Source organism: Fukomys damarensis, unplaced genomic scaffold (genome assembly GCF_012274545.1).
Source record: "Fukomys damarensis isolate Sample0158 unplaced genomic scaffold, DMR_v1.0_HiC HiC_scaffold_14, whole genome shotgun sequence".
In the NCBI taxonomy this organism is placed as follows: domain Eukaryota; kingdom Metazoa; phylum Chordata; class Mammalia; order Rodentia; family Bathyergidae; genus Fukomys; species Fukomys damarensis.
The window spans coordinates 38,139,052-38,163,146 of record NW_022900926.1 but is presented as its reverse complement, the minus strand read 5'-3'; the positions used below and the strand labels follow the sequence as shown (position 1 = coordinate 38,163,146).

At 34.3% G+C, this 24,095-nt stretch overlaps 1 protein-coding gene across 7 annotated transcripts in view; it reads right to left on the bottom strand.

The window, feature by feature from the left end:
- Pde10a (phosphodiesterase 10A) overlaps nucleotides 1–24,095 on the bottom strand; it is a 551,502-nt gene that overhangs the window by 142,825 nt on the left and 384,582 nt on the right. For all 7 annotated transcript variants that reach the window (XM_019205466.2, XM_019205465.2, XM_010610549.3 and 4 more), the window contains one exon: nucleotides 19,056–19,184. In XM_019205466.2, coding sequence (XP_019061011.1) covers nucleotides 19,056–19,184 — 129 coding nt within the window. The remainder of the gene's footprint in view (nucleotides 1–19,055; nucleotides 19,185–24,095) is intronic.

Sequence of the window (24,095 nt, the reverse complement as noted above, 5' to 3'; positions counted from 1 at the left end):
GAACAGTCTTCCTTTCACCAAGCTTTCCTTAGAGCAGGCTGGGTTGGACTGACCCCAGGGAAAACTGTGAGCCAAGAAAACTAGTTTTTCCAATGACAGGAAAGTCACTAAGACAGGTGGCATACGGAAGAAATCTGCCCCACCACTCAAGATCTTGATTTTCCATGTTTTCCATAGAAATTTTGGAAGTCGGGTCTTATAGTTAGATACTTAACTTATATCGAATTAATCTTAGCTGATGATGTGAAGAAATGGTAAAATCTTATTGTTTTTTTTCTGTTCATTTTTAAAATTTTATTTATTTACATGGAGGCATCCGATTGTTCCTTACCAATTTTCCTTTCCTCAGATGAACTACTTTGGGATCTTTGTTGATAAGTCAACCATGATAATTTATTTCTAGATTTCCAATTTTGTTAAAGTGACCTACACACCTACCTTTGTGGCATAACCAAATGGTCTAAAATGAAATGCCAGCACAGTCAGTTTTGAATCATGTAATTCAAGTCCATTTTCAAATATTATCATCTCTCCTAGGCTCTTTGCATTTCCTTATGAATTTTGCAGTCAGCTACTCAATGTACACAAAAAAGATCTGCTGGGTTTTTGAGGAATGCTCTGTATTTATAGATCATTGAAAGAATTACCATGATGACAATATTTAATCATGCTATTCACAAACGTGAAAACTGTCTCTGTTTAGATTTTAATTTCTCTCAGTAATCCTTTGTAGTTTTCAGTGTACACATTTTGTACTTCCTCATCTGAACTTGTTCCTAAAAATTTTGATGCTCTTGTGATTGCAAATTATTTTATTATTTCAAGACTTCTTTTTTGCATATAGAAATACAACTGAGTTTTGTACATTGATCATGAATCCTGAGTTTGCTAATTCATTCATTGATTTTGATGGAGGGGTGTGTGTGTGTGTGGTATTTTGAGTTTTCCACATACAGGAACATGTCATTTATGATAGATTAGACAGTCTTAATTCTCCAATTTACATCTGAATACTTTTTTGTCCAAGTTAATGATTTCTTTTATATTACTATAAGTTTTTTATTATAAGTATTGGTTCTATCAGACATTTTTCTATAGGGTTGAGATGATCATGTCAAGTTTTTTGTGTGCACTTTTATTATATTAATTGCCTTAATGATATAAAACAAATTTTTTATTTCAGTAACAAATTCATCTTGATAGTACTAGTAGAATAGCACAAATAGAGTATGAGCGTCCCTGATCTGAACATCTGGAATTTTAAATAGTATAACATTTTTTGAGCATTATAGTTTTAGATTTTGGAGAAATTCAAAAGTGAAATTAGGTATACTCATTATGAAAATATCCCAACATTTAAAAAATCCACAATCTGAAACACTTCTAGTCCCAGGCATTTTGGAAAAGAGATACTCATCCTGCATTATCTTTTTAAAATATGTAACTAAACCTGATTTTCTTACTTTTTAAAGGTTACTGCATCTCTTTTCATGAGGTGTGATGACCTATAACTTTCTTTTCTTGTGACATATTATTTGGGTTTTATGTGAGGGTAATACAGGATGCATAGAGTGAGTTCTAAATTTTGCCCCTTGTTTTCTGAGTTTGTAATGGATTCATATTGATCTTTTATTTTTTTTAATAGACTTCATCAGTATGGTGATCTGAGATCAAGCCTTTCATTGTGAAAATATATTTAATTACTAGAAGCCTGCTGTTATGATTTGTATCTAGATGCCCCCCAATCATGCACTCATAGGTGGGAGCTTTGGAAGGTGATTTGATCATGGAGGATTTTTAGCTGGCTTGCTGTTAGGAGGTGGGGTTCTAGTTAGAAAAGATGGATTTATCTCTGGGTCTTTCTCTTCCCCATTCCTTTCTTGGTCTCTCCCCTCTCTCTCCTCCCTCTCTTCTCTGTCTCTCCTCTCTCCTCTCCTCTGTCTCTTTCTGCTACCATGCTATGAGCTCATTCTCCTCCACCATTCCCTTTTGCGACGCTGCCCTGCCTTGGAGCTGACAAAATATGGACTGAACTACAAACTGTGAGCCAAAATAAAACTTTCTTCCTTAGAGTTGCAGGAGTCAGGTATTTTATCTCAGCAGTGAAGAGAAAAAACTCATCTGTTCAGATTTTCTATTTCTTGTTGAGTTTCATCTTTCAAGGAATCTGTCTCTTTTCTTTAAATTGTTTAATTTGGAGCACAAAGTTGCTCATCCTCCACAGATGTTAATGGGTCCATCCATCAGTAATGGAGCATATCCAAAGTTCAGATTATTTTCAGGTCTGCTCTACTGGGGATCCTTCCCAAGGTCAACCAGTGGGAGCCACAAAGACACAAGGTCTTCTCCAGTTTTCACTGCACACCTCCACATCCTCAGGCAGGAATGCATGCTCTACCCCAGTCTTGACTGCAACCTAAGGTTAGAAAAGCTGAATTTCTGACTAGCTCCTCAGTCACTACCCTCTAGAACGCCACTGGTGAAGCGTGGAGGAATTACTCATCACTCCAAGTTGAGTGAGGCTCTTCATCTGTAGAAGAGAATTTGTCAGAATCTCAGCACCATTCAGTGACAGAGGATAATGAAACCAGCCCCAGTTTAGAGCACTGCAAGTACCTACGGATTTGGCGGGGAGGATTTTTATATGCCTTTGAATGGTCTCCAGAGCATTAAAATGGCTGTTTTTGTCTATTTCCGTCTGTTTTATAAATGTTTTTTGTTGGAGATTTGCTATTTTCTTCTCTAAGCCTTAGCTGAAAGTAAAACCTTTCATGTAAACTGATTATTTTTATTATGTAGCAGCATTGTGTGGGTCACTAACCTCTAGATTCCCATGCATCCTTTCAGAGGGGACACAGATCAAGAATATTTTCATAATACTACTAAGATATTACCTGGCTTTTTCACATCCTCTCACAGTGAACATTTATTTTTCAGAAAGTATATAATGCTCTGACAGCACTTGAATTTTTTGTATTCTAAAGTTTCTACAGTGTTTTCAAGGTGAGCTGCCACAATCATGACCCTGAGTAAAGGCACTTGGCCACAGATACATGCTCTAGCACTGCTCATCCTTGTTTGACTCAAGCTGGTGATTTTCTGTGATGTGGTGTGATCTCTGGGCATACTTTCCTTCTCTCTGCAATCAGCATTTAAGTGCTTTAATGTAACAGGCTTTTCACAGCATAATTTCCGCAGCTATCTTGGAATCATCTTTAAGGAGTCCACAGGGGGATTTGTCCCCCCATTTGTAACATAATTGCCTGAGTAGGTACAAACAAATTCCTCCCAGATCCCTTTGTGTGGCACAGTGTCTTTTGTCCAAGATTCAAGGCAACTTACATTGCAAGCTGAATCTGCTGCACATACTTTTCCTGTTCTAGATCCCAATCGAAGAACAGCTTTTGGATCATCTAGTGTAAAGAATAGAGCATATTCTCAGGAGGGGGATACACTCATTCCAGCACCTGAACACGCTACCAGGTGTGTTCTCACTTTATGGTGATGGAAAACCTTTTAGAGATGAGTGCCCACACTACAACCCACAACCCACTTATTTATTGCAAAGTGCCCACACTGCAATTAAACCTGAACACTGAGGTTTTAGTTTAGAAAAAAACAACTCATACACTAACATCTTTTGTCTTAAAAGAAAAACAACACACATGCCATAGATTCGCTATCATTGTAAGTCAAAGGTGCACGGTGGAGTAATTCGCTTATTACTTTGGAGGCTGCGGTCCAGATCACTGAGCATTTAAAATTTTTGTTGACTTTAGGAGGTGCTGTCAGTCACTGTGGAGCTGAAATTTCAGGCTGATAAAGGTTTTACAAGTATCTCTCTGGGGAAACTACGCTCTGACCTGTAGTATTTGTCAATTCCAGTGGTATAAATGCTGAAATGATCTGTTGGAACCAAGTTGGACAAGCTAGCAAGACCTAATTACATTTTTAGGAATTTCCTGAGCTGGTTGTTAAGTGTAACCATCATTAAAAATTAAATTGCATAAGCTTAAAATTACATAGGTTTTATATATAGATAGCAGATCCTGAAAATTTACCATTCTCTACCCATTATATAATCTGTTATCAATTATCCAAGCTCTTAAGATTACTTCTATTGCCGGGGATTTAGCTCAGCAGTTTGGTGGCCGGCCTTGCAAGCACAAGGACCCGAGTTCAATCCCTGGTACCAAAAAAAAAGGTTACTTCTATTGCATCTGCTTGGTACAGCTATTACATAGTATTATGGTACTGTTTACCTCTTTTTAACTCCTGTTTAGTGACCTCACAATTGGTAGTTAATAATATTTGGTAATTTATAATAGTGCAAGTGTTTAAATGTTGTGTTACTAAAATGCTTGTCAATCAGCTCCCCAAAATGGGAAAGTAATTAAACACTAATTTGTAGCATTTGTTGATTTTTATGATTGATATATATAATCAACATCTCTGACTCAAACTAACTGATATCAACTGATCAATAAAATTCCTATATTTTATTAGTTATACCAGTGATTTCTTCTATTTATATTTATCATCAACTTTGTTGATTTGTAAAATTCTGAGTTCTCAAGACAGTATTAAAAACCTTAAATGAGTAATTTCTTATTTTTATAAACCAACAGCTATACCTTTGAGATAGTTTAAAATTATTTAGTTTAGGGGACAGGGATTTAGCTCAGCGACACCGCACCTGCCTCACAAGGGCAAGGTCCTGAGTTCAATCCCTGGTACCAAATAAATTAATTAATTAAAGGTAAAGAGGGACTTAATTTGATCAGTCATGCTGTATGAAGCTATAGAAAGATCACACTGAACTCCCACTAAAATGTACAATACTTGCAGATAGACTTTTTAATAAAATAAAATGTAATGTATTTTATAGATTTATTTTGAAGAGGTTAGAGGAAATGTTGGTGTTTTCTTGAGTCCCAGTATGAAAACTACTTGTGAGCAAGGCTCACTCACAGGAAAAGCAGTTACTACTTTTGTATTTTTAATTAGTTGATAGCAGACGTGTATTAGAATGGAATCAGACTAGGCAGTACAACACAGTTCTGTTACAAATCTAACTTTAAGTACTCTTTCAAAACAAAGAAAATTATCAGAGTGGCCACAATTCAGAATACATGATTCATGTTTCTTCATTTTATGATGTCTAAGGAATGAGGCATTTTGCTAAGATTCTAATATCATACTAAAGTTACAAAAATTTAATCTAATGAGATTATAATAAATATATTTATATCTAAAAGATTTCATGATTAGTAAGTCAATTATATGACCAAGACCAATATTATATGACCAATAAAAGCACTATTTTATAGACTATTTTCATAAAGTCAGTAAGTGAATACTTAACATGATTGGTACTAATTGTATACTGATTATATAGTGATTGCTTTCATGTTTTCTAAAAATAAAAATACTAAAGTTTGCATGCTTATTAATAGTAATTGCCCAAGCATTATTTCTCTCTTCACCTCTTTCATATATTCTTTTAGATTTATATTCCAAATATGTCATTTGAGATGGGAATGTTGAAAAGACTGAGTAAATAAATATCATCAATTTACTGAAATGGCCTGGCTCTACTATAACAAATACATCACGTTTTGTATGCCCAACAGTGTCAGAAGATAATAAAATGCTAATACATTATTGAATTGTAGAAATTAAATTAATCCATTCATTATGACAACTCTACTAAGTAAAGTACTTTATATAGAGAGTATTCATAATTCTCCGCCTAGACCATAATTTCTTAAAAAGGCTACAGTCTTTCATTAAAACCCAACCATGGGAGATCTAGAAGGCTGCAGTGGCTTTCAAACTTTCTGTTCCATATCTCTTGACATCCTTAAAAATTAGTGAGGACTCCAAAGAGCACTAATTCATGTGTTTCATAAATATAGCATTGATATTCATTACAACAGAAATTAAAGCTGGGACATTTTAAATGCATATTTATTAATTTATTAAAAAGTATAAACCCACTATATGAGCGGACATTTAAAAAATTTAAAATGCTGTTTTCCAAAACAAAATTACTGAGAAACATTGTTTAATATTTTTAAAATATTTTAAAAATCTGGCTTAGAAAAGTGGATTCCCTAATCATTTTCAATTTAACCTTTTGTAATACTGTAAAGACTAAAAAACACGCAGTTGAAAAACAGGGGAACATTGAATCTTAAAAGCCTTTTCTATAATATTATCCTTACAACCCTTAAAAGGCATATATATATATATATTCCTCTGTAATATTATAACAAAATTTGGCAACTTATAGTTTCTTAAAGACAGGTTGACATGTGGATTCTGAAACTCTTTCAGTGACATTTTTCTACCCTTTCTGCATGGATGCTGTGAATCACATACCCCAGATACCTCAGAAAGATGGACGTGTTTCCCCACTGGCTGACAATGCTGCGTGGCAAACTCAGGCCCCTCCCAGGACTGCTTCACCATGCCCAGGAACAGCCCACTTCCATGGCCTATCAGGCCCTGTCTGCAGTGGCAGCGTGAAGACCTACATCCTGAAACCAGGGCTGGCAACACTTAGGGTCATCCACTTTGAGGACCCCATGTGCAGAAGGCTGAGCTCTGCGGAGAACTCACTCCCTGCTTACCTTCTTCCTCTACCTAGCAGTACTGCTTGCCTTTCCCTTTTTCTATTGCTTCAGCAGGGGTTGATCCCAAGGGAATTCCCTGCCAAAGCTCTTCCACACTAATGTGGCTCTGGCTGGGCTTCCAGGAATCCTGCCTGGTCCAGGAGGGGCTGAGGAGGCAGGGGCACTCAAGGAGTGTAGTACAGCCTCAAGGGTTCAAAGAGATTTCAGCATTTTGCTATGGTATGGAACAACTGTTATTGAGCTAATGGCCCTGTCTATCCTCCACTGACCCAGTCACCTTCTGTCTGTCTCTCTGTCCTATTACTCCCACCTCCACTGGGGAGTGAAACCATTATCTCACCTTTATTCCTGGTTACTTGGATCTTCTCCAGACCCAGCCATCTTCAGCTCTGTGCCTTCCCCCTCAGCAGAGCACAGCCAACTACCAGTCAGGATGCAGGGTACCAATGGAAGGTACTATACCTTGGCTCTTCAGGGAAAAGCAGCCCTGACACATCATAAGGTATGTTTCCAATCTTCTGCTCTTTCCTCTAACTTCCAATGCCTCTTTCCTGGTCTCACCATACAAACTGCAAGTTTAAAACAATCTGGAAACATGCCTGTTCTCTCCCACCACCAAACCTGCTTAGTACCATTGTATTCATGTATGTAGCAATGAATTCTCTCCTGTCAAAGGCCAGCCTATCCACAGTCTTTTTCTGTCTTAGTCAAAGACTACCAATTCCAGTAGTCTCCCATTTCTCTTGCACCAATAATTTCTGTCTACTGAAACACCCCCCATCAGCATACAGTGAGTCTCTACACTTCTCTCATGTCAAAACAAGAACCTCACAGGCCGGTGATTTAGCTCAGTGGCAGCACACCTGCCTCTCAAGGGCAAGGTCCTGAGTTTGATCCCCAGTATCACAAAAAACAAGAACCTCTCTCTCCAGGTACCACTCCCTTCCACCTCTCCATCAAATGAGACTTTAAAAGACTTCATCTTTTAAAAGACTTCATATAAAGTATATGCTTCATCTCCAAGTCCTCTCTTACATTTAAGCCGCATTTTTCTCAAAGATACACACACCTAAAAAGGATCATTCACTCCTACTTTTGCAGATCCAGATCAAAGAACCTTCAATTACCAGTGTTCAGAAAGCTTAAGTAGACAGAGCTATTTCTGCTGACAATATAAAAGCACTTAACAGTGGCATACCACCTCATATGTTAGGAATGCAAGGGCAAATTATGAGCAGCTGTCACAGGTCTGAAAGCAGTTTCTTCTAGCAGGTGGAAGAGTGAGGTTGTCATTGGAGTTTCCAGGGCTTCAAAAAAGGTCACATGTTCACCTCTACCATTTATCCAAATAAATCACTAGGGGAAAACTTTAAAAAATAAACAGAAATGTTACGTTGTATTTTACAAACGTAATTATTCTCTTTCCTATGTCCTTATTCACAGTAACAAGGCTGATGAAGCATAAAATAAAGCCAACTATTAGACAATGTACCCAAAAGCATTTTCTGTAGTAACAAAAATGTAATTACTCTAAAAACTACAGATTCCAGCTAATCTATAGAACTATATTTTTATCACTCTCTGTGTAAAATTACCACCTTCCATCATTATTTTACCATGAATCAGAACTAATCTCACTTGAGAAACTGCAGTGCTTTTGAATTCTTTATTTACTCATTAAATCATTGTTAAAAGAATATTTCTAGGGCTGGGGATTTTAGTTCAGTGGTTCTGCCACCTGCCTCATAAGCACAAGGTCCCAAATTCGATCCCTGGTACCAAAAAAAAAAAAGAGAGAGAATATTTCTATACCAAATTATGCAAATACTGCCTAAGACATTAAAGCTTAGTAAATGAATGGCACCGAAAGATTCCTTAGAACCTGAAAATTAGTAAAGAAAATATACATCATGAAATGAAAGTTAGTAGGACAAGAATGAAATAGGGACACCTCATGAGTCCCTATTTCTTAAATCTTAAATGGACTCCAGAGGACTCTCAGATTTCCACCAGAGATGCAATTTAGTGTATCTCTCCAATCTCATCACAGAAAAAAGATTAGTTAACATATAAGATATTAATAAAATATTAGTAAAAGCAATTATGACCCTGTCATGAACAGTTTCCCATGAACAAAAATCTCTTATTGCAGGAAATAATTTAAAATAGCACTAACTAATATCACTGATGGGTTTAAATAGACAGTGGGTATGTGCAACTTCAGGAAAGTATATTCTGCATTTTGAGTTTGGTGGCAGTTATGTGAATCTATACATGTGTAAAAGTTCAAAATGTACACAAGGAAAACGTAGAGTCAACTCTTTTTAAAAATCAGTTTTGAAAATATATCCAGTAGTCATTTGTGATTAACATTTGCCGAGTGCTCATCTTTACATGAGTCCTGTGAAGGAGGTTTTACTCCCATTTTAGACATGAGGGAAAAGACTCAAAAAGGATAAGCAATTAAATCCAGTGAGTCAGATAAATATTAAGGGGAAAATCTCAAACTTAGGGTTAGTACTAGGGTGTTTGATTAGAAATCATGTATACATTATGTTGCAGAACACTATGATGTTTGCTACTGTGAGCGCATAAACTAATATCTTGTATTAGCAGTTTGGGTGGATTGAATGAAAGGCTTGTATATGTGTGCATGGTCACAAAGCATTTGGGTTTCAAAGTCTTGGTTAGTAAACTAAGGACTTTAAGCCTTATCTGCAAAGTTCCATGGTAATCAACAGAACTTTTCAATGATAGAATTAATAATGTGCACCAACATGAAGTTTTCATTTTTAAACATGCACATGGACATCAGTAGCAGGGACAGCATTTATAGAAGTGCTTTCAAAAGGACTTTACTTATGCCTTACCCAGGCCTGCAAATTAGGCAGGTGAGAGTACCTAACATATTCCTTTTACTTTTCTTATTTGTTATTGTCAGAATGTGATCTCCTGACACTGACACAACCATCTTGAGACCTAGAGAGAATTACAGATAATGACATCTTTCAGTCCCTGAGTTATCAGCTCTAAAATGCTGGTATCTTTTCCTGTGTAAGGTTATTGTCCTTTCATTCAAGGCACACCCATTGTTATAACACAATAATAAACAACATGTATTTCCAGTGACCTTCAGGTAATTCTTTTAAAACAATGAGTCTAATATCTAGTTGTCAGGAGCACTCAGTTTGTGAGCAAGTAGATTACACTGTGAGCATGTGCATAATGCTAAAAGGTTTGTAAGGAATCAACATATGACCACCTGCAAACTATGCACTCCCTACCTATGACACATGACATAGACAAGTTTCAAATGAAGCATATGGGAGGCATTAATGGTTAGCCTGCACCACATAGCAAGATCTTGTCTCTAGCAAACACAACAAACCCAGAATGCATTATTCCCTTCATCACTTTCATTAGTTCGTGTTTGACTGCCTTGGAAATTTATTCTGCTACATCTCTGCTCAATGTTTTGTGCCTCTCTGATCCTTCTTGGTCAGATTTCATGATTTAGATAGATTAGAGAAATGATCACTTTCCCTCTCCCTGAATCAGAGTCACTCAATGTGCACTTTTCACCAAACATATTCAGTGATTTATCTTTAGGATTTAAATTATGCTCAAAGAAAAAGGAACATTCACCTGCTGTGCTTGGAAATACTCAAGCTATCCAGGTCTTGTGGAAGCTTCAAACAAAATGTTATGCTTTGACGTTTCACAATAATAATGTGCATATACAAATATTTCAAAAGCTGGGCATGGTGGTTTACATATATAATCCCAGCAGTTGAGAAGCTGAGGCAGGAGGATAGCCATGAGGCCATCCTGGGCTACATAGTGAGCTCAAGGCCAGCCTGGACTACATAGCAGGACCCTGTCTAAAAATTAAATTTCAAAAGGTTGAACCACTGAATTAAGTACATCAGTTCCTACTGATACAACAAATTATCAAATAAGTGTGCTGATCAGTTCTCGGGAGACAGTAATAAGTCAGGAGATTGAAACTTCACTGGTTTGTCCATACCAAACAAGATATTACACAATTAAAATTCATTCAAAACTTGCATTGTCACATCTCCTTCAACCTTTTCAAAGACTTCACTTTGTACTCTGGATTCTAAAATCATTAAACATGCCGTAAAAGGCAATACATTATTGACATGTCTGCCCCACTGTTCTAGCCTCCTCTACAGTGCTTCAAACAAAGCTTTTTCTTACTTTGGAGTCTTCACATTTCTTCCTTACTCCCCCCCGCACTTCTCCTTAGCAAGCTCAGAGTCATCCTGAGGCCTCAGATGAAGTTCTACTGTCTTAGGCGATCTTTTCTCAACTCCCATACAAGATCAGATCTTGCTGCCTGCATTCAATCCATGCTGCCCTTTATTCATAGCATTTCTTATCACCAATTCAAATAAAAATTATGGTCTGCCACCTCATGCCAACTAGAATGGCTAATATAAAAAAGACCAAAAACAAATGAACTAAAATGTAATGTGGGTGTACATGACAAGAAGGAAACAATTACATGCAATTGGTAAGAATGTAAATTAATACAATCATTACAGAAAACAATAGGGAAGTTTTTTAAACATCTAAAAGTAGAATCCATATAATCCTGCCATCTCACTAGTGCATATATATCCAAAGGAAATGAAATGAGCATGTCAAAGAAACACTTGTATTCCCATGTTTATTACACTATTCACAATGGTCTATATGGGACTATCCTAAAGGTTCATCGGTGGACAAATGAATAAAGAAAAATTTGGGACCCGTATACAAAGAAATACGATTTAGCCATAAAAATAATGAAATTCTGTGTTTTTTCATAATATGGATGGGTCTAGGGGACATTATGTTAAGAGAAACAGGTTAGGCAGAGGAAGACAAACATAGCATGACCTCACCTACAAGGAAAATCTAAAATGCTAACCTCACTGAAGTTCAGAAAGAGGATTACCAAAGGCTGAGGAGAGCAGGAAGAGAGAAGGGAAAAGGCAGGTCAATGAATACAATGGTACAGTTGAGCAGAATAAGTTTCTCATGTTCTATGGCACAGTAGAGTAAATATAACTATAATGACAGCAAATTCTGTATCTGAAAATATGAGCAGTTAGAAGATAGGATTCTTAATATACTTACGATAAAAATGATAAAAGTTTAAAGTGATATTTTAATTACCTTGATTTGATCATTATGCCATTACATTAATCAAAACATCACACTGTAGTTCAAAGCAATGTACAAGCATTGTGTCAATCAAAAACTGAACGAATTTTTAAAATAAAAAGAGAAAAACAGTAATTATGGTTTAAGTGTCCACTTACTATTTTTTATCCCTTTTAGGTTATAAGCTGTGTTACAGTTGAATTCATATCCAATACTTAACAAATGCAGAGCACATAGTAAATATTTTGATGAAATGAATTAATTTATAAAAGTTAAATGAGGACTCGTGACCAAAATTGAGCCGTGTGCTTTTCAAAGTCCCAACTTCCTATGTAACCATGAGAATGACCAATCATACCTTCTTAGGGGGGAGGATAGCCAATAATTGAGGCTAGGTACAGTTCATTTTCTTTTGCACAAAAACAGAAGTTGGGGCAAAACCCATCATTATATGAAAAACTCCACATACTTTTTGTTTCTTCTATTAAAATGATAACATAAAGGAAGAACATAAGAAACATTTATGACTCTAAAAAGTCTACAAATCCAAAACAATCATAACATACAGTATTACACTGGCTCTTTCTATGTCTTTATGTGCTGACTATTCTTTTTGGATGAAAAGGGGTCTGCATCATGACACATCATTAAAGCTATCAATTAAAAACCTATTTTGGATACTTATTGATTAGGCTTCCACTTGTCCAGTATAATCAATTCAGAATATGAGTAACAAGCTAATAATCTGAGTATGAAGACAAAGATGTTAATACTACTCTCTCCCAGTCTTCAAATAAAAATATTGCCAAGATGTGGAATCTATAACAAACCTACTTCACAGCACAGCCCCTTAAAACCACCACTAAAAAGGGAAAGTGATAAGAAAAGGAATAACCAAGCACATTCTTCTCATCCCAACTGTTATTTGAGCTGAACTGTCATGTTGCCAACATGCTGTGATGTAGCTTACTGCTTTCTGTCAAGCTGCTCCTATCTAGAATTGTCCTGCCAAGTCCTCCTTCTTGGGGCTTTCCCCAAAGTCAGCTTTGGAATTCCTGGTTCCATGCCTTTGTCCATGGGTTCCCAATTTTCATGTCCATGGGTTTGCAATTTTCAAAGCTCTTAATGACTTTGCTTCACTTAAGTCTTGTCTTTGCCACACTGACCGATTTTATTACATGATTTCAGTTACTGTTCTTTAATAGTTTAGTATCTTCTTTCCATTACAAGACTAGAAATTCCTCAAAGGCAATAGTACAAGAGACATTTCTCCTGAGACATACAAAGACCCCTGGACTTGGCAGAGAGACAGCATGTACTTAACGCCCAAGTCCAGATTGATTGGCCAGACGCAAATAATATAGATTGTAAAATCTTAAGCAAGTTTAATTTTTATTGAAAATGTGTCCATTTCATAGATGTTACATTAGAATTTTTCAAATATTCAAAATGAATAAGTACTGAAATAATTGTATTGTTTGATTGTATGTTTGCCTCATTTCCCCTATAAGAAAGTGACCTGCCCAAGAGAAGTAAGTTTACATGGCATTTCTTGTTCTCCAATTATACATGTATAGTAGTAGGCAATACTTGTTAACTGGCATACTGAATGACTAGCCAGACAAACAAATGAGTTATACTTGATCACATTCAAGGTACAAATAGGCACTCAAGTGAATGCTTCTAGAAATGTTTATTGAACAATGGGTCAAATAATTTAGATCTTCAGGGAGATTTTAAAATAAAATAAAATAAAATCTGATAAATCATTATGTCACTTATATTACACAGGTTTTTCATTATTTTTTAAAGTCCATGTTATATGAAACAAAATTTTAAATGATAAAAAGAATTATATTAAATAGATACAATTACTTGTAAAAAACATTGTTTTTCTGTAGCATGTACAGTTAGAAAATACAAATTTTGATAAAGAAACATGAGTGATAACAAGTATTTCCAAAACTCATATTTTCATTAGTTAGAATTCCTTATGAAAAAGATTTTTATTTAATTGAGTATGACCTTAAATGCATAAATAATAGCTACCACTTAACAGAAAAATCATAGATACTATAAAAAGTGCTTCACAAAGCAATCTAACAAAGGAATAAGCATATTTAAAATTAGTTTCAAAAACTAACATTTGTGATGATCTGACATAATTTTTAAAGTTGTGAAAATATCGATAAATTTGGTTGGATTGCTACAGAGCAAGTCATTTCATTAACCTGGCCAAAAGCTTTCAAGAAGAATACATTAAAGATACATGTTTATGATAATACAGATACAATTAACAGAACTAATGAAATATATCAAGTAAATCTTTGTAGATAAATTATTATCAATTTTATCTCCCTACTAGTTACCAGTTGGTAGCTTCATCTTTATTTATAATTCAGATCAAGACATTCAGCACATGTTCTAGTTTCCATTACCAAAATAATAGTAATGATAATAATGATGATAAACATATAAAAGTATGTGAAAATTTAATTTCAATATTTGAAACAATTTAATTGCAAGAAAATAAAAGTGTCTAAAATTAAATTCTATATAAATTAATTTAGGATGTTTTATTTTTCTTATATATGATATGTACGAATAAGTGATACATCATTTATTAGTGCTTTACTTATTAAAATTTTCCAACACTGCATATTTTGGCAAAGTAATTCATGCTTCATTAAGCTAATATACCACTGCACTATATAACAGAAAACATCTGTTATATATTAAACAGTATGAATGCAGTTTAGTCTGAGCTTTAAGTTATCAAAGTGTAGGTTTCCCACTTACTCTTAAGTATGAAATATCTAACAGTTTCATTTGAATGAAAATTAAATACCATTTCCAGAATTATAAAAAAGGAAAATATGCAATAACTGCATTTTGGTGTAAAAAAGGAACTAGTCATGTATTTGTTGAAAACAATTTAAGGTAGCTGATAGAACTATTGTAAATTTTATGAAGTTTATAGTCACACTGATAGAGATATGATCTGATGTTAAAAATGTTAGATATAGAAATAAAATAGGTGGCCACAAAATATAACATCCTACTTATAATTTATAAAAGATTTGAATTGAATAAATCAACCCCTAAAGTTCCAAGTAATTTTCCTTTAGGAAATCACTATTACAATATATTTGGGTTTTTTTCTTAATTTATTTATTTTAAATATTATTCTAGTATCAATAGATAACAAATATGGTCATGTTGATTTCCACTACTTCATGAACTCTTTCTAATAACAAGATTATTGTCAAATAATAACTTTTACATTTAAAGCCAAAAGGCATCACTGCTAATAGTCAAGGTAATTTATTATTCTTCCTGCTCATAATTGAAATATAGAAGTAATATTAGGTATGTGCACTTATGTTCCCTCTTAGAATGCAAAGACTTGGGCCTAGCAAAGACATGGACCTAGCATGTATTTAATAATTCTGTATGTATACTATATATACATGTAGCTGTGTTGATAGTAGTTTAACAGTCTGAGTTTTGAAGGATACCTGCTATGCATCTGTCAATTAAGTTTGCATAAAAATGAATAGAATATTATTATGTTTAGTGAAATGAAATATGAAACATGACTTTTGTCTCCCACGATTTTTCCCCAATAGATGTATAGTTGTATGACAAAATCTGTTAAAAACTGTCCTTAGAAGGCATTTTCTGTTCTAAGGATGTACAAGCTACATCCATGTTTCCAGAGGAAAGTTTTAGCCTTTCTTGAATGAGTACAATATATAATAAAAGAAACAACTGCAGTCTCCAATTTCTAAATATAACTTAAAAACTGGCTGTTTGGAATTAGGTTTAGAGGTCAATCTTAAAAGGCAAATTGACTCTCAATTGTAGATAAAATTTTATACATTTGGATTTAAAATACTATGAAAGCAGTAAAATTTAGCTGCAAACAGTAACAGCAGAAAAGACCACTGAAATCCAAACCTTACAGGACATATAGCAGTCCTAATTTCCCTAAACCCCCTCTTCTCAGTCAAAACAAAGTAGACAGTGACTCATAGCAGTTTCCTTCTTGCTTTCATGAGACTGCCCTGTCTCCGAAACTACAAATGTAGCCTACGACTAGCTCCAAACTCAGACCACCTAGAAGTAGTAAATTACAATTATTTTATTTGTTAGACTATGAATACCCTAAAAATTGAATAACCCCAGTATCCAAACAGTGCTTAAGACAGTTTGCTAGATGAATGAAAACACAAGGTACACTGATGGATTTAAAAATATATGCAAGGTGAGCACTCCTAATCCAAAAATGCAAAGCTCAAAATGCTCAAAAATCTGAAAGTTTTTTATTTTAGATTTTTGGATTAGGTACATTCAACTTGTAAAGTCTATACAAATATTGCAAAATTCAGAAAAATTCTGAAATCTAAAAGCGCTCTGGGTCCCAAGTGTTTCAGAAAAAGGATATTTGTATTGTATAATTCTTTCCCTCAAGAAGTTGTTGTTTGGGCATATGTGGGGGCTTTGTTGTTGTTGCTGTTCGTCGTGTTTTTCTCTAATAATGGTCACTGAACCTAAGGGCCTTTCCTCTGACCTACATTCCCAGCTCTTTTATTTTTTACGTTTGAGACAGGGTCTCACTAAGTTGCTAAATTTCCCAAGCTTGGCTAAAATTAAAAATTCTCCCTCCTGGGCCTCCCGGAGTGCTGGGATTAAAGGTATGCACACCTAACACCCAGCTCAAGAAGATCTGAAATGAGTACAGAAGAGATCAGATAAACATAAAATTATCTCTGGTGTCAACATAGTGTCATAACTAAGTATAATGACAATTTTAGTACTAGTTCCTGCATAGGTTTAGAATCTAGCCCTACCTAATTCATTCATTCATTCATCAAAAATGTTTACAAAGTCCCCCACTGTCTGTGAAATATATTTGTTAGGTGAGGAAAGCAAAAATAACCATAATGCATACATCTGATGGCATCAAGTTATGGTCACAGTTGCTGTCTCATAATTCTATCATAATTCTATCAAGAACAGATACATACTTGACACTTAGTACTGCTTTCATGTCCCTTAGCACAGTTTGAACATCTGCAAGTGAACATAACTATACCTAACATTCACTAATAGAATCAAATGTAAATGGTCAATACATGGGAAAGGTCTTGGAAACTACAGCTTCTCTATGAACACACAATATTGATGCATTATAAATATCTCTGTAGTTAAGTGAATTATGTCATGTGTTTTCTGAATTTCAAGTGTTTTTATGAGATCTATGAGTACAGTAAGTACTCTATAAAATACTGAATGAATACTGAAAGCCAACTCCAAATAGTATGAAGGCTGACCATTTCAAAAGAAAATATCATTTTGTAAATTTTAAATAATCACACTGTTCACGTACCTATAAGTTCAAATTTCTATATATGATCTTTCTTGAAGAAGAATTTAATATTACATAATTTTCTATTCCTGCAATGTCAATTATTTTCATATAAGGCTGATTTATCAATCATGACAAAAATATAAAATGTAACATAAGGAATACAGTACTGTGCAAATTGGTTTCCAGAACAGAATTCATTTTCTTTATTTCCTTTTTCTACACAGCACAAAATGAGGTAATCTGGACATGCTTTTCTTGTGTTCAGTAAACTATTAAGCAACTTCTCTCTGCCAGTTTTTGTCCCTGTATCCACTCGTGGAAACAGGAATGCACCTGAAAATCCTCTCAAGGAAGCTTTTTTTTTCTTTTTTCTTTTTTTCCTCAAATAACCCCCAGTGATAACAGGAATGCATGAAAAGCCTCTCAAGGAAGCTTTTTTTTTCTTTTTTCTTTTTTTCCTCAAATAACCTTCAGTGATAGGAGGGAAGGAGAATAACAGATGAGGGGAATAGACAATTTTTTTTTAAGTCATGAAGAAAGAAAAGCAGAGAGGGAAGAAATAAAAAGCCTTATTTTTATATGACCCTTAGGAGTCCGGCTTCAGAACTTTGCTGAACATGAAGTACAATGTAACAAGATACACTTTCTGGATAAATTCTTTAGCAGAGAAGGTAACAGCGACCTAACCACAATGCACAGCACCACTAAAGATTCCCTTTCTTATATTTCTACTACAAACTGCATGTGCTCCTGTTTGCTAATGCATTCTCCTATGTGGTCACTTTTATGTCTGTCCTCATCACTACAAAGTGATGCTAACTCCCAGCCACATCTCAATAGCTTCTTTTCATTCAGTCTCAACAAGGCTGCAGCCCACCACAGGATCAGGTCAAAAACATCTGCTTTCTAAGGACAAAGTGATTTGGTTTGGTTTTGTCTTAGTAGGGAAAGAAGTGAGAGCAACTGAGAAAACAAAGGAAAACAAGGTTTCAGGTACATGTTGCTATTCCTAATACTTAGGTAATTTCATTATATGTATCAGATACTTGAAGTATTATTTGATTAGGACAGAAAATAGAGGGGCCAGGGATTTAGCTCAGTGGTTCTGCTGCCTGCCTCGTAAGCACAAGAACCTGAGGTCAATCCCCAGTACCAAACAAACAAAGGAAAGAAAACAAACAAAAAACAGAAAATAGATATTTGAGAGTTAAAGAATGACATCTAAATATTTATGAAAAGTTAATAGTTGATTTTCATGGTAATATAAAAACAGTAGGTAAAAATTTTCATTTTCTAAGACCTGGACTAAATTTCATATCCTAAAGCTAGCATATATCTTGTACTATATTATCATCTTTCATTATATAGCAAGTTGAAATTTATATCATTATTTAATATGTGCCTTCAGGAAAGTTAAGCCACACTTTTTAAAACTACCAAACAACTCAAACTGTTATCAAATGCTATAAGTTCACAGTAATGTAAATACTTTCTATTTATAAGTTAATTGCCCCAAGAATTTCATTGTAGTAACTTCAAAATGACAAATTTAATTTAATTTAAATAATATTTAAATAAATAAATTTTAAATAAATTAAGTAAAATTTAAAAATAATAATGATTTCTGGTTTTATTCTGTATGGCAGAATTCTCAAGAATTACTTGCCAAAATTTTTTCTAAAGCCAAAGATCATTTTTAAAATTTATTTTTCCACTTCTAATTTAATCTTCTGAAAGAACAAAACAATTAAAATGTAAGTATATTCTATCTTACAATTGGCTTTCTAGAACACATTAAATGTTGTTCTTTTCTTTGAACTAGAAAAAGTTGGTTTAAAATGAGTCCATGATCAATCTGAATGAAATCTTACCTTCAAGTTTATTGTGTTTCCTCTTCAGCCATTTCTCTACCGTCTCTGCACTAACACTCTCAGAAACAAACTCATCTAATACCTGGGGATGAAGAGATAGGTATGCCTTCACCTTTTCATCTGTCAAGCCTGTAAAAGAATTGAAAAGAATAAAGTTACTCCATTGTTGGTGGGAGTGCAGACTAGTGCAACCACTATGGAAATCAATATGGAGATACCTCAAAGAGCTTGGACTGGAGGTTCCATTTGACCCAGCCATCCCTCTGCTGGGTATCTTTCCAAAAGAACTAAAAGAATCATATCACAGAGAAGTATGTGCACCCATGTTTATAGCAGCACAGTTTTAATAGCTAAATCTTGGAAAGAGCCTATTTGCCCATCCGTTGGAAACTGGATAAAGAAGTTGTGGTTTTTCTATAAAATGGAATATTACTCAGCCATAAATAACGAGAAAATAGATTCATTCATAGGAAAATTGATACATATTGAAGATATACTCCTAAGTGAAATAAATAAGTCACATATGTGTAAATGCCGAATAGTTTCCCTGGTGTAAATAATCTGCAACAATGCATAAGATTCTAATAAGATTACTGACATTTAGAAATGGGAAGAAAGGAGCTAAAGGTGTAGGGAAGGTGGGATGGGTAGGGGAAGAGTAAAAAGGGAAAAGAAAAAAATGTGAGAGAATGAAAAGATGAAAATAAAGTGTTTGTAGATGGGGAGGGGAGGAGCGGGTGAAGGGAGGGCAGAGGTAAGGGGAAAAAATGAGAATCAAGACTTGTCATGTAGAGGTACAAGATCCCAACAATTAATGTAACTGTACTGTATCCCTAAAATGTACCAATAAAATCAATTAAAGCTGAAAAAAATTAAAAAAATAAAATAAAATAAAGTTATTCATATGATACGTTGATGTAAATGAAATAAACAATATCACAACACATTGTACTAAGATCCAGTAATCACTAACCTGCTGGAGGGAGCTAGAATGAGGACGTTTTGCTTAATGGGTATACAGTTTCTGTTTGGCATTAAGGCAAAGGTTTGCATGGTTGCAAGACATTGTGAATATAATTAGTGACACTGACCTGTACACTTGAAATAGTTAAATCAGTATTTTATAGTATATACATTTACCACAATAATAAAAAACAAATCTAAAGTCAAAACTTTAGCAATTTTAACTGGAAAATGCTGCACAGCATGCTCTACACAGCTGTTTCCTAACAGTAAATTTGGGAGGTATCTGTGAACCAATGTTGTGCTCTATTTTGTGCAGTAAGCCTTAAAATTACTTATTTTATGGTAAGTAGTTATCATAGATTTATTACAAAAAGCAAATGAAACTATCAATAGAAGCAAACAGAACATAGCACTGGACCACAATACATGCTAAAAAGTGTTTAATTAATAAATGAATTAATTAATATGTTTTTATTTCCTCCAAACCCAAATAACTCCTTTTTCTCAGGAGTACTAAGCCCAATAGTATAAGTAATCTTCAGATCAGAAAAATCTTGACATTTGTTCATTGTTATTCTATTTATATAATCAATTTCACTAAAATAATGTTCAGTCTAATAATAACTGTTAAACATACATAAGATTTTCAAAGTAATTACACACTGAACATAAAATTACATATTTTCAAATTTAAAATACTGAACACAAATGGGATATAAATACTATTCTCAGTGATAACTGTTTTTTACCATTCCATCATCTCTGTAAATGATTTCAATAAATTAACATCTGTAGGGATGGGTAGGTGGTAAAGGCAATGTGAAATTGTGCTTTGAGTCATATAAAAAGAAAGGAACCAAAACTTTATGGCTCTAGATAGTAGGCTGTATGTTTTTCCAAACAAAGCACTGACTTCACATGTGCTAATTAATTCTGCTGGAAACTAAAATCACAACTGCTAGGATTCTACACCAAAATAGTATAACTAAGAATGTAAATGATTTATTTCAATGAAATTAGTAGTATTTAATCAATTTCAACATAAACAGCCTGTATTAGACTCAAGAAAAAAAGGCACCCATATATATTTACCAAGGGCAGAAGAACCCTGATGGTGTAAGATTCAATTTGAGAAATTCCACAAAATGCAAAGACAATTGACTCATTAAAGCAAGAATGAGCTCACCTGAGAAAGCCATTAATTCCCAGGTACAAAAAGCACAGGATGTTGAAGTAAGCCAACAGCATGTCTGATTTTTAAGAAGACAACATAAATTTCACATTCTCTGTGATTCTGTCCTACATACTGGAACACATTTCACACTTGACTCCTTACAACATTGCCTTGCAGTTCTTATTTAACTTTCTAATTGTTCCTGATTTCTGTTCTGGTCAACAATTCTTGATGAGGACAGCAATATTTGAAACTGGAATCTTGGTGTATTTTATCTCCAGGCCTTGGATAATCTTCCTTTGCTTCAAAATGAGACATGAGACTCAAAAATAAGGGAGTCATCCTCCCAAAGATTTCAACTCTCAATTTTCCTTTCATTGTTAAGTTTCTCTGAGATTCACGCAGAAACTTAGGTTGGAAATATAAAGTCATAACTGACTTATCCCTCCCTTTCAGCCCATTTCATCTCAATACATTATCATACAAGTTTTAGTAGCCAAATTATAGTATGTATGCAAAGGTCTTTCACTCACCATAGACAGTGAACACTTAAAATTCAACAATAAGAAAACAAAAACTGGTCCAAAGATTTGAACACCCACCTCACCAAAGAAAATTAGATTAGATATGGAAAATAAATGTGAAAAGACACTTGTAATTAATGAATTGAAGTGGACATGAGTGACTTACTACAATGGCTAAAGTCCACAAAACAAACGGTATTAGTTGTTGACATGAAAGCAGAGCAAAAACAACTCTTATTTGTAGCTGGTAAGAATGCAAAATGGTACAGTTGCTTTGGGAGATAATTTGGTCATTCATTTCAAAGTTGAACATATTCTTTCTGTGTGATCCAACAATCTACAATACTTTGTGATATGTAGTATTTATCCAATTTCCATGAAGAGTCATCATGTCCATGTGATAATTGTTTATGGGTAGCTTTATTAGTAATCACTCCTAATCTAGACTCATCTAAACTGTCCTTCTATAAGCCACTACATAGACAAACTGTAATATAGCTATATAACTAAATATTATTTAGTAATAAAAATAAATAAGCTAATGATCCATGAAGAGACATGGATGAGCTCTGGGTTCTTTTGTTTTATTTGCTTTTATTGGAGCTGGAGACAAGCACCCTATGAATGAGCCATAGGCCCAGCTCTGACATGGATGTGTCTTAAATGCATATCAGTACTAAGAAAAAGTGGGCAACTGAAAAGGTCATATTCTATAAAGGGCAAAACTATAAAGAGTACAAAGATCAGGACCAGAGATTTAACTCAGTGGTGCCGCCGCCTGCCTCCTCACAATTGCAAGGACCAGAGTTTAATAACCAGTACCAAAAAAAAAAAAAGGATAATCAGTACTTGCCAGGGTCCATGGAGAAGCACAGAAGATCTTGGGGTGATGAAACTATTTTGTATAGTACTTTAATGGTGAATAAATGACACTATGCATTTGAAAAGCTCACAGAAGTTTACAAGATAAAAGTAAACTGTAATGCATTCAAATTTAAAATAAAATTTCTGAAGGTCAGAGTTGAAAGTCATGTTACCAAAAAAAGAAAATCTATTACAAATTTGGGAAAAAAATCTTACTGGAGGGGAAGAAGGATAAGTTGCTTACCTATATTATTTTGGAAACAAGTGAAATTTATAAAACCAAACGAAATAAAGCTATACATAACCTCTGTACTCTAATTGATAAAGATGTCAAACTATAGGGGTAGAGTTATAATTCTGATACTATTACAAAAATATACTGGAATTGGACAATTAAATAAACAGATGGTAAACGTTGATAACAAGATTTCTCAATGATAGAGTGGGGTTACTGATAAGCCAACAGAGAAATTACGATCCACGTACTAAAGGATTAGAGTTCTCCATATGAACTCATGTTTAACTTAATATAGACATAGGAGTTGGTCCGAAGGTTGTGGGTTATTGCTACACTAACATAGAGATAAGTGTTCACATATAGGAATGTAAGGAAATAAGTGTAGATGCTCAAATCAATATACATATTTTATCTGTTAGCTGTTAGCTGAGAAGACCTAGAAGCAACCATATCCAAATACCAAAGAGCACATGCAATACTGTAGATTAAGGTTTCTAATTCAGATAGAGTATCTTTTATTCAAAATGTCTGGGACCAGAAGTGGTTCAGATTTCAGATTTTGCAATATTTGCATATACATAAATGAGACATGGTTTGAATGACACACATGTCTAAAGAAGAAATCCATGTTTTGTATATAACAAATTCGGAGCCTGAAAACAATTTTTATAATTTTAGTGTGTCTGCATTTTCAATACAACCTATTGCATGAAGTCAAGTATGAAATTTTCCACTTAGAGTGTCAAGTCAGACCTCAAAAAGTTTCAGATTTCAGATTTTTAGATTAGGAATGCCTAACCTGTACTATTCTCAAATAAAAGGAACAGGGATCCTTGAAGAACTGAAGAAAACACATAAGACAAACTTAGAGCAGCCAATGATTAAAAGCTTGTCACCAATAATCCATATAATGCATCATATGGGTAGACCAATAGATAACTATCCTGAAGTAACAGGCATATTTGAACAGGTACATTTTTAAACATTTCACTTTTGCTAATAAAATAATTTCATCTATGCAAAATTTTTCCAGAGCAAATAGATAAGACTAATTAAACTCATTTTCATTTTCAGCATCTGGCAGAGATGCTAATGAGCAGGGCTGGTTTAAAAACACAAATGAGAGAAGGAAAGCACAAGGGTATTGGTAGACTGATCAGACTAAGGAAGAGCTGAATGAGTTTTATCCATTTTCACATGCAATTGCTAAGTGCCAACTGAAAATGGCATGAAGGACTTACAACCTCAGCAAACTAAAGGCTGAAAATCACAGG